Raw genomic sequence first — 13738 nt, forward strand, 5'->3', positions numbered from 1 at the left:
GCTGATGCAAGAGGCTGTAAATGTTGCCCCGATTTTTTTTTTTTTTTTTTTTTTTTGGAGCATTAAACCCCACAACTGCAGACAGTGTCCAGATCAACTGGTGCCACAGTCTCCAGTAGGAGTTCACTTCAGGGGTGTGACGTCCCGTCACCACCGAGGCCCACAGTCTCCTGGGTGGCCGGAGTGGGGTCACACAAAGCAGCACCTAAATCAGTTTGACATTTTGGGTAGTCATGGTGATCAAGCAGAATTATGTATAGTGATGTGTCAACTAATACAGTGATACATCCCACAGTGTAGTACGCCTGGAGAGCAGACAATTGAAGTATGGTTCCCTCATCAAATCAACCAGTCATCTTTACACCAATGCTGAAAGAATGTAAAAAGTCATGTTTTTTTTTTTTCTTGTTTAATTTAGGCTCCGATTCATCATTGATGTATAGCAGTTAATGCATCCATTTTGTAAAACATTGTAAGACAAAGCTATATTCATCAATACCAGAACCTCTGCTTGTCCACTGCTCACAATGATCATTCCTTTGATCTTTTTCAATAATAAACCTAATTAATATCATTTCATTCAGAGCCAGGAAACATTTTGTATCTAATAAGAACTGTCAAAATCTCCCAATGGAAGCAATTTTCTCACTGGCATTCATTCAAATAGCACAAAGCACTTTGGACGTCATCTTGTACAGCAGACTGTATTTTAGAGTAAATAGCTTGCATACTGTGTGATTCATTATCACCTTTGATTTCCAGGTCGCACAAAAAGCTGTGGCTCCTCAAAGGGTTTCCAGTCCTACTAGTCCAGTTCAGAAAAGGAGGGTCAGAAGACACAGGTCATGAGACCTAAAGGTTTCGGAGGAGAAGTGGTGAGGCGGTGATGTCGTCGGTAGCAAATACCTGCAGCAAGCCGGACACCCAGACCCACGCACAAACTCCAGGTTGTGACAGTATATGGAGTGTGCGGATGTGCAATTTTTGATTTTAATTGTCTCTAGCATCCATATCTTTTTGCTTTGTTTCTTAAAAAATAACAAAAAAAAAAAATCAAGAAATAAACTCTCCTAAAGAGGCCCGTTGGGTCATAGGTTCATACGTAAATGCTCGGGCCGCTTGGCCACGACGGGATAGGTTTGCTGCTTCATCTGAGCCAGGTTGACCCCGGCAGGCTGACGGATGGGAAGAGGGGCCGAGGCTTCGGAGCTTGTTGTGACGTCCATCTGCTCTGGGGTGGACAGCTCCATGGCCTGGTCCTGAGGAGACTGGAGGACACTTGGCCCTCCGCCGGGGAGAAGGGGGCTCCGGGCCCAGCAGTCCGACCCTGAGAACTTGACTGGGCTAAAAGGAGAGAATGGAAATGGACAGATGTTTTTTTTTTTTTTCTTTATACCCACCTATCTTTATGTATAATTGGGAAGGAAACTGGAAAATGTTTAAATGCATAACAAAAATTGAATGCAAGAAAGTCCAGGCCAGGCCTCTAAATGAGAAATGTCAGGAATTACACCCATTAGACCCACTGTGGGAATATGGGGTTTACCAGTCAAGGATGTCAACCATATTTATTTCTTTTATTGTATCATTGTGTTGTACTGTAGTATTAATAATATTAGGCCATTTGTAATAACCTGCCTACAGACGATAGATGAAAAATAGCTCATTAGCTAACTCTGCTGCAGACACATACCTGAGAGGTGTTCTTGGGCTGCCCATGATCCGTCGAGGTGAGCGGATTTTTGGCTCAAATGAGAACTTTTCTTTGATGTTTTCCAGGACTGACGGAGCGACGTATGTGAAACCCTACATAAACCAAGACGCAGCAGATACAGTTGGTGCACAGTCACATCCAAAGGGCAGGAAGACATTATTTATTACACGGTCAGAAGCAGAAGTGTGAGTCAGCAATGCAGTGACTTTAAATGTCCAGGCTCCACCTGACTGATTTGGTTTCTTGTTATTTATACTGCTTTGTGCTGCACTGCGACAATCTTTTAAATTGAATATACGACAATTAGTGCTGTCAGTTAAACGCGTTATTAACGGCGTTAACGCAAACCCATTTTAACAGCGTCCATTTTTTTAATCGCCAGATTAACGTTCTTTTTGTCCTAGCAAACTTTGTAGTTTTTTTCACATGCTGTTGCAACAACTAGTAACGTTAGAAAAACTACAACACCACACCGGATCTAGCTAGAGCAGAAACAAAACAACAGGTGCCTGTTGGGCTTGCGAGCCGGCCAAAGAGTAGTAGGCTACCGTTACGTTTTGAGTGGATGGCGAGCGTGAGACCCCAAAATGGATGCCAATAAGATTCTGAATGGAAAGTTTACTTTTAAAAAGTTGCCAAATTGTTCCATTGACAAGACCAAAGTGATCTGTGTGTTTTGTTGTTGTGAACTGAGCTATCATCGCAGCACGTCCAGTCTGAAATACCACTTGATGGCCAAGCACACAGCTGATGCCAATTCTCCGCCCCCTCGTCAAAGCCAGGCGACAAAAGCACAAAGCAAGCCGATCCACTTTTCCATGTTGATAAGAGCATTAAAATGAGGAAAAAAATAATTGGACAAAAAGAAATCTAGGGACATTTAGAATAGATAAAAATGTGTGATTAATTGCGAGTTAACTATGACATTAATGCGATTAATCGCGATTAAATATTTTAATCGTTTGACAGCACTAAAGACAATACAAACTAATATTAATGCGTAAGCAATTAACTTGCTTGCTGGCAAAATGCTGTTTAGAGTCTTTCTTTTGTGATCAAGAGATAACAAAACAAGCAAAAAAAATGGGGAAATGTAGTTCGAGAAGTTACCAGGAAGGCCTGATTGGCACTCTCACTGAGGGTTGAGTCATCAGGGCTGTCGACTGGTGTCTGACTGGTGAACTTCGAGTCAAACTGACTCACGTCTTCAGCGGACTGCTGCTCAGATAGAAGGGAAGACAAACACAGGTGCGGCAACATGAGTAGATGTGTCAACTAACAACACTTGGGTCTGAAACAAGAGAAGTTCAGTTGGTTTATTTTGAGCATGTAGCCGGAATCTCAATCTCACAAAAAAAACTTAAGCTACTCAAGTAACATTAGTTACTTCAGTATATTCACAAAGACCGAATTTCATTAACATTCTCAAATTTGCCACTCTCACACTACATGTCGTACTGTAGTAACCAATTCAGAACGCCTTGCGGTCTGCTCCTCTGATACTCACCAGGAAAGGTTTGAAGGGAGGCTCCACTTTCCGAGCCAGCAAATCCTCCCAGTTGATGTGTCTAAAGAAGGGATGAGCCTATGGGATATCAAATACAAACAGAGGGCCATTAAACATAGCTTCTAAGTCTGGGAAACAAACTGCCATTCATGCAACCACGGCAACCATGTATGAGAGTGTTAGTACCAGTATGTCCTTAGAGGGTTTCTGGGACAAGGACTCTTTCAGTATGTGCATATTACGGTCTCTGGGTTTGCAAAGTTGTGCTTCAGTAACCAAGCTACACTTAAATCAATTAGCCCCTCTATGTTTTGCAGTAGTATCCCCCGGTTATTTTGGCAGCACTGATGAAAATATCCGTTAATACTATTTATTCTCACCTGCACCTCTGTGGCATCTCCTGCTCCCGCTCCCAGCCGTGACGAGGCGTTTCTCTTCAGCAACTGTACAACCAGCATACAAATGTCAAAGCTATACACAACAACTCCACACTTATTTTGGATAAAAACACAGAGTATACGCTTTAAACAAACAGGAGATACCCGTTTCAGGAGATCTCTTGCTTCTTGTGTGAGGTAGGGTGGGAGGCTGAGCTTACACTTCAGGATCTTGTCAATTGTCTTTTTTCGGTTTTCACCAGTGAATGGTGGCTGCAGTGAGAAAAGAGAAGGTTATTCAAACATTACCAAATCCTGATTCCTATTTTATAAAAGTACACTAATAAGAGTGAAGTAGAAAGCTTTTTTTTTTATGTTGAAAAGGGGTTTAACTGACCGCTCCTGTGAGCATGTCGTACATCAGAGCGCCCAGACTCCACCAGTCCACTGCTCTGTTGTGTCCGCTTCTCATCAAGATCTCTGGGGCCCTGCAACAATGCGAGGGAATATTTCTCATTAACGAATTAACGTTAATGAGTCAACAGTAAGCATTAAAGAAGGAGAGCAATTGCACGTTTCGTTATGCAAGGGTAACAAAGGGATAGCACCAGCGTGATTGAACGAGTGAGGAGGAAAATGAGAGAGCACAACTTGCATGTATTCGATGGTACCGCAGAAAGTGTGGGTGACTGTGCCATCGTGAATTGACTCTTTACACAGTCCAAAGTCTGTCAACTTTACATGGCCTGGAAGGAAAACAAACATTTTTATTTATGTGTCATGATATTTGTTGTGCATATGGATGGTTATGTTTTAAGGTCAAATACAAAGACCTTTCTTTTTGGGACAAATCATTGTTTTCATCGTTTTGAACTAATGCACACACACACACACACACACACACACACACACACACACACACACACACACCTTGGTTGTTGAGCATTATGTTCTCAGGCTTTAGATCTCTGTAGATGATGCCCTTCTGGTGCAGGTGGCCCAGAGCCATGGAGATCTCTGCCAGGTAGAAACTAGAGAAAGAAAACATTTTACTGAAAACAATAAACTTCATGCCAATAAATAGCGCTTCATTTCTAAATAAAAAAATCCAACGTCTGATATGCATATGATATCAATAAACCATATGTTTGTAGTCAGTTTAACCCATTGTGAGGGGTTAACAATGGTTGCTATAGTTAACTGTAGAATCATATACCTTGTGTGCTGATTAAAAAAAATAAAGTATGTTTGAGGTGTCCTGACATACCAGTTTTACATACATTTTCTATGGTGATTTCATAACAGATGATACTGATAGTTTGCCCTTCCCTATTTACAGTAAAAACACTCACCAGGCTGTGTCTTCCATGAAGATGCCCTCCCTCTCCAGTTGCATAAACAGTTCTCCTCCTGCACAGGTGAACACATTGTTATGCTGTTCACATGGTGGTCACACATACAGCACACATACATCCCTGCATTTATCGTACTGACCACTCAGGTATTCCAGGATGAGATACAGCTTCCCTCCTGTCTGGAAGGCGTAGATGAGATCAACAATGAAGGGATGCTTCACCTCCTCTAGGATGTTCCTCTCTGCCTTGGTATGGGCCGTGTCCTTGGCATTGCGTACAATCATAGCCTGGTGTCCCCACCCCCAAGAAGTATATCAACATTAGTCAAGAGAAAGATAGAGAGGTGAAACACTGGGCAGGTGTTGATCCACTCAGATGTGAAATGCTAACAACAAAGTTGTCCTGTAAACAGGCTACAATGACAGTCCTTAATTATTACTTGCTCAAAGAAATGCAACACGAAAGCTTTACAATGAAAACGACGCTTTAATATTCTATGGAGAATAATGAGGTCAATAGACTGGGCACTATTGTGGTTTATATGTAGAGTGCCTTCTTTTTCCTCCAGCTCTCCGCACTCTTCACCTCCTGGTGCTGTTTATGTTTGCAAACCACTTCTGTCAGAAAGCCAAAGAGCTGCCAGTCAGCAGCAATGTTGTCTCAGCTTTGAGTGTCAGAACTCCGACAACAGATGAAGCTCCAACAGGCAGACTGAGGCTGTGACAAGCTCTATGATAACATGCTTGTTGACTTTCTTGACATTTCACTTTTTGTTGAGACTGATTATGAATCATGCATTGTATTATGAATTTTAAGCCCCTTCTCACTCGCAAACTGGGCTTTTGTTCACTTTACTGGACAACAAAAAACTGTCAAAACTAACTAAGTGTCATCCACTAGCTGCTCTAATATGCCATGGGCTACTACTTTCATTGTTTAACCTGGGCCCGTGTTCATCAAGCATCTGAGGATCACTGTGGTTCAACCTCAGAGTGGGATTTATTTATGAGCCTTCCTACACATACACAAACACAGCAGTAATTAATCAAAGTTCTCATTTAAGAGTGAATGATGATTAGTATATGACCACTATAAATTAATTATTCATTGATTAACAATGACTTTTAGGTTTTTTTCTCAGTGGTTTCAATGTGCAATCAGCACTATCAAAACACGCTGAATTATTGTGAAGCAGGAAAATTCAGAATTTTACTCCAATTAAATCTTTGAAAAATGTTATGTTATTCTAAACTGCAGGTCTGCTGCAACTCTCAGTTCTTTTAAATCAAGGCTGAAGACCTATCTTTTTGATGTTGCCTTTCTTTAAATAATTGTTCATTTCTTATACTGAAGTTGCATTGTAGAAACTGTATGACAATCTATATAAGCTTATAAAGAGAATTAAAAAGTAAGACCGGTGGGACCGGCCCATTCTGGGAACGGCAAGGACTGCGCTTAGATTACGTGTATAGAGCAACGGCTTATACATTGTTCCATACTAGCAGCCTAAAATCTCCTATTTTATCTGCTTTCATATGTTTAACTGTTTTTAACTGCTCTTTAATGTTTAATTTCTTATAATGCACTGTAACTTTTATTCTCGTATTTTATCTGTTTTTAATTTCTTTTAATCGTTTTTATATAAAGCACTTTGAATTCCCCTGTTGCTGAAATGTGCTATACAAATAAAGCTGCCTTGCCTTAAATCAAATGTTATACATAGTTTATTTGTACAGCTGCTGAAGCATATGTTGCATATTTGTCCAGTCACTGTCTAACAGGTTTGGGCAGTTCTGCAGCTCTCCTGAAACCTGGAAAAGCCTAAATGCAGGACTGCATATGTTTCACAGAATTGTGGGCAAGTCAGGATTGCTTTCTTACTCTGAGATGCTTCATAAATACGGACCCTGGGCTCTGCCCCAAAACTACTAGCCTTCATCAAAGCTGCCTGCCACTTTGTAGCTGAATGATTGAAACGACCGGTGGAAAAATGGCAGGTCTTCAACGTGTCACTGGGGCCAATCAAGCAGAAGCTGTATGAATATCAAGCTGAAGCTAATGGGCTGTGGCAGAGTGTGGTAAGTGCCAAGGCTGCAGCAGCGCAGCACAGATGGCACTCTTCCAACAAGCATTGAAGTCTTACCCCACCACTGGCTTTGAAGACAGAGGATAGAAGCACCATAATGTTTATTTGTAAGAACAAGACGAGCAAGCAATTATGTTCATAGGATACAAACAGAGCAGCTGTACATTGCTCTAATTGAAGTGATTTAAGCATAAAAAAATACCTTTTTTAAGACTTTCATGGCAAATATTTTGCCCGATGCAGCTCCAACAACTTTTCGAACTTGAAAAACCTGCACAGAAGGGGAAATGATTAACATGTTTTAAATAATCAAATCAAGACTTGAAAGAATTACAAGTCAATATAACTCAGATCTTCACATTATAGAGAGAAAATAATCCAAAGGGGTGCATTTGTAGGAGTGTGTGCATGTTGTGTGTACTTTCCCAAGGCTTGCTGCTACTTGGGTGCCATAAGTACCTTTCCATAACCGCCTTTCCCCAGCACCCGGAGCAGCTCAAAGCACTCCGGTCTGATGTTCTCTGTCCCCTGATTGACGTTGTCCTCCGATATCTCAATCTTCTCACAGTCGTCCATGTTGCTGCAGAGAAACATACAATGCATTACTGATTTCACTGCAAAAAAATCAAATCATACATGAACACAAGCGCAGAAGGATATATTGAATACTTACAACTCAAACCCACTGCACTGGTCCATGATATCACTGATTTGAACCTGGATGGAAAAGTAGAAAACACAACATAAACACACGTTTTGGTTTTCATGAGGAAGTGGAGGAAGAAAACATGAGCACTGCTCACTGCTGAAAACCCACACAGAAATGAACTTAAATAACTAAGTTAATAACTTAAATAACTATTTTTTTTTTGTTTTTATTAAACAACTCTGTGGGAGTTTTTTCACCTCATGAGGACATTTCTGTATATTCTTTTCTTATTGTGTTTAAAGGCTTTATGTCTGTTTAAATACTATGGTAGTAAAGCATTTATCATACTTGTCATCCTATACAATAAAGAGCTTTAAACGGTATAATGGTTGCAATATAGAATCAAGCTTTTCAAATGGTCATTTTCTTGTTCAAGCTTCTCTAGTTTGATAATTTACTGTCACTTTACAGACCAAAAAATTAATGGATTAATGAAGAAAACAACTGTCACATCAATTATTAAATAATTGTTAGTTGTAGCCCAACTTACATTATATCATACTGTACAATAGATTTAGCCAAAATATCTGCCTGTTTAAAAGTTTGACTTCACATTAACAAAGGAGCTGTGATGTGACAGTGACAAACTAGAGCTGCTGTATCGAACAGTTGCCCAATCCATGCTACATGGACATCCACATAATGCAAGATATTATACAAAAGTTGTTTATCTTTATAAAAAAAATGAGCATATGTGTGTGCAGATCATTACTAATTACTATCTCATATTCAATGACTGTACTAGTCATATAATAGCAGGCGATGATTGTTTTGCTGTAATAAGATTCTAGTTTGACAATTGCATAAAGCAGTATTTACACATTATTTAATAATAATAATAATAATTCATTAATATCATTTAATGTAATTGTTTTTTTTTATTAAATGTACAGTGCAAATCCGTACTAGTGTTGTGCCGCTGCATTTTAGGCTCGGTGCCTGAACTGTGAACAGAAACACAGACACCAGCTTTCAGTCCATAAAGTCTCACTCTGTAACAGTCTTGCCAAAATAAACTGTTGCACACCGAGCCACATTTATCACTGCAGCACCTTTGGCCAAGTAAGGCTCTGCTTGCAGAACTCCGACATGACAGCGACGGATTTTAAACGAGACAGCGTTGGCAACGCATGCAGTTCATCACTAGCTATCGCTACTAGTAAAATAAAAAAACAAAACAAGTGACAGCTCTGTCATTATCGCTGTCAGGCTAATGGTGGAGGGCTAGCATTAGCCTCTGCTAACCCAGTTTGAGAAGGCCTAGAGCTCCGGCTGCAGGAGCAGGCCTGCGGTGGCTGGCAGGCTAACCGCCTGCTACTGTACGTGAAGAGTTTCTGCTGTGACAACTCTCGCAGTTACGTTCAACATCTTCCATTAAAGTACCTCCTCATTCTCATCGTCGGAGATATTTTCCTCCGGCTGGTCCAAATCAATGTCAAACACTCCAGCCATGGCAGCGCTTCGCTCGGATCGCTCTGTCACAGACCGCAAGAATAGCAGGCGTCCCCCACCTCATGGACAAACACACACCGCCGCCATAACCGGCTACTACACTGAGCATGCGCAGTACAACTCAACAAAAGGGGTGGTAACCTGAGCATTCGCTTTCATTTTGTCATAAACAACAATATATTCATTACAAGTTAAATCTTTCCATTGCCTTTCATAGCAAGACGTTTCACCAACTTTTAGATACAAGACACATTTAGAGAAATCCAACAATACAGTTAAATTTAAATAATTTTGAAAATCTAAAATTCTCCAAAAATACATTAGTTCTTGGCCCCAATCTAAAGGACCTGGATCCAGAATAATTATTGACTGCACTATTCCGGTCTCTGTGTGTGTTTATTCCTTTTTCTTTGGGACTCAACCATTTACCACATATGAATAGGAGTTTTATTTTGGAAGTTTTGACAGTTTGGGCCGGAAACGCCATACGTCTCGTGGCGGCAGATAGATAGACAGCTTTTCTTTTACCGTCTATGATAGACAGAGGGTCTTTGACAGTACGGATACCGCCACCCGCTTACGCTATTAAACAACAAGATGCTGACAGCTCCGTGAACTCTGCCATGACCATGAGACGTTTCACTCACAGCGACTGGATGTTCACATACCCTGATCTGATCGGAAGACTAGCAATCCTCCTGGAAAGTCTCCACTCTTCACACCTGGTTGAAAATGTCCATAGTAACAGTTCAGCTTGGTCAGTGCGGTAACCAGGTGGGTCACGAGCTGTTTGATATCATCTGCAGCGATGCTCTGGAGGGACAGAGGAAAGTGTACAGCACAGCCAGCTGTGAGCGATTCTTCCACCAAACTACACATGGAGGTATAACACACCTGTTTTATGTCTATGTCCCCCTTTTCTGAATGAAAAAAACTGTGGGCCCAGTCTGTACTACACACCTGTCTGTTTACCTGTCATATCTCCCTGTCTAAAACCCAGACCTTGTGGCCAGGGCGGTGCTGATTGACATGGAGCCCAAAGTGATCAACCAGAGTATCAGCAGGGCTGCAAAATCTGGCAGGTGGAGGTATGGAGAGTCTTCACACTTCAGCCAGAAGCAGGGCTCTGGGAACAACTGGGCTAATGGGTAAGGACATTGTCCCAACATTTTCTGTATTTAAAAAAAAAAAAAACTAGTGGCTCCTAATCTCTTAAAATACACTGCTGTTGTTATAATGGTATGAATACTACAGTTCAGCAAAGCTAAACATTGGCAATCACCTCATCATGTCATTTTTGTAATCATGTCAAAACAATACCAACATTTCAAACATATCAGTGGTTGGTTTACTCAGATGGATCAGTAGCTCTTAAGATTTAATCAGTGGCACTTTAAGGACTACGACATCGTTTGTTTTGACTTTCAAAATATAAATGACTCATTATGTGTTAATTTGCAGATAATTTTCTCGATCAGTCGATTAATCGTTTTGTCTGACAACTGTTAGAAAATTGTATATTCTGTCAGAGCCCAAGGTCATGTTAGTTTAGTATCATTAATGACAGAGAAAAGCATCGAATCATCATCATCATGACAAATGTAACTTAGCATGTGTATTTTTTACAGACACAAATACAGGAAAAAAAGTCATCCTGTTTTTAGAAATAAATGGGAAAAGCTGGTAATGAGCTTCTTGTATCACTCCACTAGGTACTGTGTCCACGGGCCTCGCCACAGAGCCGTGGTGGAGGAGCTGGTGAGGCGAGAGGTGGAGCGCTGTGACAGACTGGCTGGACTCATGGCCATGATGAGTGTGGCGGGGGGAACGGGTTCCGGGGTTGGTACTTATGCTACTCAGTGTCTCCGAGACATCTACCCCAAGTCCTTTATCCTCAACCATCTGACCTGGCCGTACGGGACTGGGGAGGTATGGAGACGGCTGTCGAGTGCTCTTAATTGGCTAGTCTTTAATATTACTACAGAATAATGTTCTATTAAATCTGTTTTCCCTTCACCTGTCCTTTCAGGTGATTGTCCAGAACTACAACTCTGTGCTGACGCTGGCTCATCTCTACCAGCTGTCAGACGCTATCCTGGTGCATGAGAACGACACAGTGCACAGGATCTGCAGTCAGCTGCTCAACATCAAACACATCTCCTTCGGTGATGTCAACGGGGTGATCGCTCACCAGCTGGGCAGCATCCTGCAGCCCGCGCTCACTGCCGACTCCCACGGAGTCTACAGCAGAAATCCTCTGGGTGAGAGAACCCAAGACACACACAAACACAAACACACATGGCCAGTTTCCCACAAGGCATGGATTTCCTGGATTTGGATAAGGAGAGGTGTAGTCTAAACAAGTAAAGTTGGGAAATTTGGTAAATTATCAAAAAAGGAAATGGAAAATGTAACTCAAAACAAATGTCCTCATTATTGTTATTCTAATCCCTTTGCCACTGATTCAGTCACACCAATTGAACAATTCCCCTTGGGGATCAATAAAGTATGTCTGAGTCAGTAAAATTGCCAATATCATCAGGTCAATCCTTCATACATTCAATCTTTGCATTGCATGTACTCTGTGCCGTCCTCATAAACTGGCATGTCTTAACCCTAATGGTTATTTTCTTTAACATCTCTCAGGTGAGTTGGTGAGCGCCCTCACGTGCCACCCAGAGTACAAGCTGCTTAGTGTGTGCACGATCCCTCAGATGCCTAGTTCCTCCATGGCCTACAGCACGTTCAGCTGGCCAAGCCTGCTCAAACACCTACGACAGATGCTCATCTCCAACACCAAGATGGAGGAAGGCAAGTTCTGTCAAAATCTGGCACTTCAGCTTAGTTTATTAAGCTATTGTATGGCTTGAAAGTACGGGTAATCAGTTACAATGGAAATTATAAAACACTTATGAGGATCCTTGTTGTCCATCCTGTGTCAGGTATAGACTGGCAGGTGCGCCCACCGGCTGGCTCTGAGCGGGCCAGGAGTTTCACAGGACCCAGCTTTAACACCTCTCTGGCCAATCTGCTCATACTGAGAGGGAAAGAGGTCTACAGCGCAGAGACAGGTCAGAGAACTGGTTGAAATGTATAATATAATATAATATATATATATATATATATATATATATATATATATTTTTTTTTTTTTTTTTATTCACCTGAGAAATCCACAAAAGTCATGAAGAAGATGATATTTTGGAAAGACATAAATGAGTAAAGGTGGTGTGATGCATGTAACACAGTTACAGTTACAAAATGTCTTGTAGAATCAACAGCTTTGAGTTTTCAATATTTTAACTCTTCAGAGTGCAGAACAAGAGATGTGAATGATGTACTGTCCACAGATGGCTTTGAGGACCCGGCCCTGTACACCTCCTGGCTCTCATCAGAAGAAGCTTTCAACTTGTGGAAATCCCCAGTGCCTTTTAATAAGTATGAAAAATGTGCTACGCTTGTCAGTAACAGTCAGGCTCTGCTCAGACCTCTGGATAACATGGTGGGAAAAGCCTGGAATATGTTTGCTTCCAGGTGAGTCAGCCCCATAACTCAAAAGAGAAATGCTTAAATATCACTTTTAGGAAAAGCTGGGTCCAAACACAATTTCGTTTTAACGTTAATCCCTGAGGCTGACAAAGTAAAGTTTACCTGGAAACCAGTACTCAGTTGTTTTGTTTCCGGATTAAATGTCTTTGTCATTTTTCTTTCCCATTTTTGTTTTCTTTTTTTACAGGGCCTACATCCATCAGTACGTTAAATTTGGGATCTCAGAGGAGGACTTTCTAGACAGCTTTACATCTCTTGAGCAAGTCATCTCCAGCTACAGTCAACTGAGCTAGCAATGGGAAAAACTAACGAGCACCACCTGGCCTTGGGACTGTATGTAGATATACGAAAATACCATTATGGGGGACATTCCTGATGCTTTTTATATATAAAAAAAGAACATGTAAATAAAACAAATGGTTTGTGTTAACAAAATTATTTGTCTTACTGAGAGCTAAAAGAATTGCTCGGACATCTGAAGTGGTAATTTCTTTTCACCGAAAGTATCATTGGGCCACACATTTAGTGTCTCTTCAAGGCAAACACGTAGGAGCTATTTTATTAAATTATACTTTGTGATCAGATTGTTTTGTCAATTACTGCTTTCGAACGGACTGAACTTTTACGCCAATACACCAAGACGAGAAGCCTTTAAAGCGCTCAGAGAAATGGACATTTCAACATCTCCAATTCCCTGACAGCGGAGTGTCTCCATCAGCTTAGGAAGTTCCAAAACAGCTACTTAATGGACACTGTGGTGAGACTAACTGGAGCTGTTATAGTTATAGAAAATGTGAACGCATAGCCTCTTTCTGACCAAGTAGTTACAGGAACGTAGTTATAGGAACAATCCACTTCTAAACAGTTCTAACTACTCTCCCCCAAAACCGGTTTTTCCACTTGCATTTACAATGGCCAAGTGGCCATAGGAACTGACCTTTTGTTATTATAACACAGCCATCTAACCACCACTATGCGGAAAAGGGAAA

The 13738-nt window shown here is 41.1% G+C and overlaps 2 protein-coding genes across 2 annotated transcripts; one reads left to right on the top strand and one right to left on the bottom strand.

The window, feature by feature from the left end:
- Positions 1-32: 32 nt before the first annotated feature.
- Positions 33-9340, bottom strand: rps6kb1b (ribosomal protein S6 kinase b, polypeptide 1b). Its single transcript, XM_031290736.2, has 15 exons — positions 9132-9340; positions 7713-7756; positions 7499-7619; positions 7242-7310; positions 5093-5240; positions 4951-5008; positions 4529-4629; positions 4254-4344; positions 3996-4086; positions 3764-3871; positions 3602-3664; positions 3222-3299; positions 2825-2932; positions 1694-1806; positions 33-1344 (listed from the first exon to the last, which is right to left on the bottom strand). The coding sequence occupies exons 1-15, from the start codon at positions 9198-9200 to the stop codon at positions 1089-1091; spliced, it is 1518 nt and encodes a 505-aa protein (XP_031146596.1). The 5' UTR covers positions 9201-9340; the 3' UTR covers positions 33-1088.
- A 337-nt stretch (positions 9341-9677) lies between these two features.
- On the top strand, positions 9678-13333 carry tubd1 (tubulin, delta 1). The gene is made up of 8 exons (XM_031290737.2): positions 9678-10083; positions 10201-10348; positions 10913-11129; positions 11230-11461; positions 11847-12011; positions 12143-12271; positions 12551-12734; positions 12937-13333. Exons 1-8 carry the CDS (start codon positions 9933-9935, stop codon positions 13040-13042), a joined length of 1332 nt encoding a protein of 443 aa, XP_031146597.1. The 5' UTR covers positions 9678-9932; the 3' UTR covers positions 13043-13333.
- Positions 13334-13738: the final 405 nt, after the last annotated feature.

The sequence above is a fragment of the Sander lucioperca genome, chromosome 8 (assembly GCF_008315115.2).
Source record: "Sander lucioperca isolate FBNREF2018 chromosome 8, SLUC_FBN_1.2, whole genome shotgun sequence".
NCBI lineage: Eukaryota > Metazoa > Chordata > Actinopteri > Perciformes > Percidae > Sander > Sander lucioperca.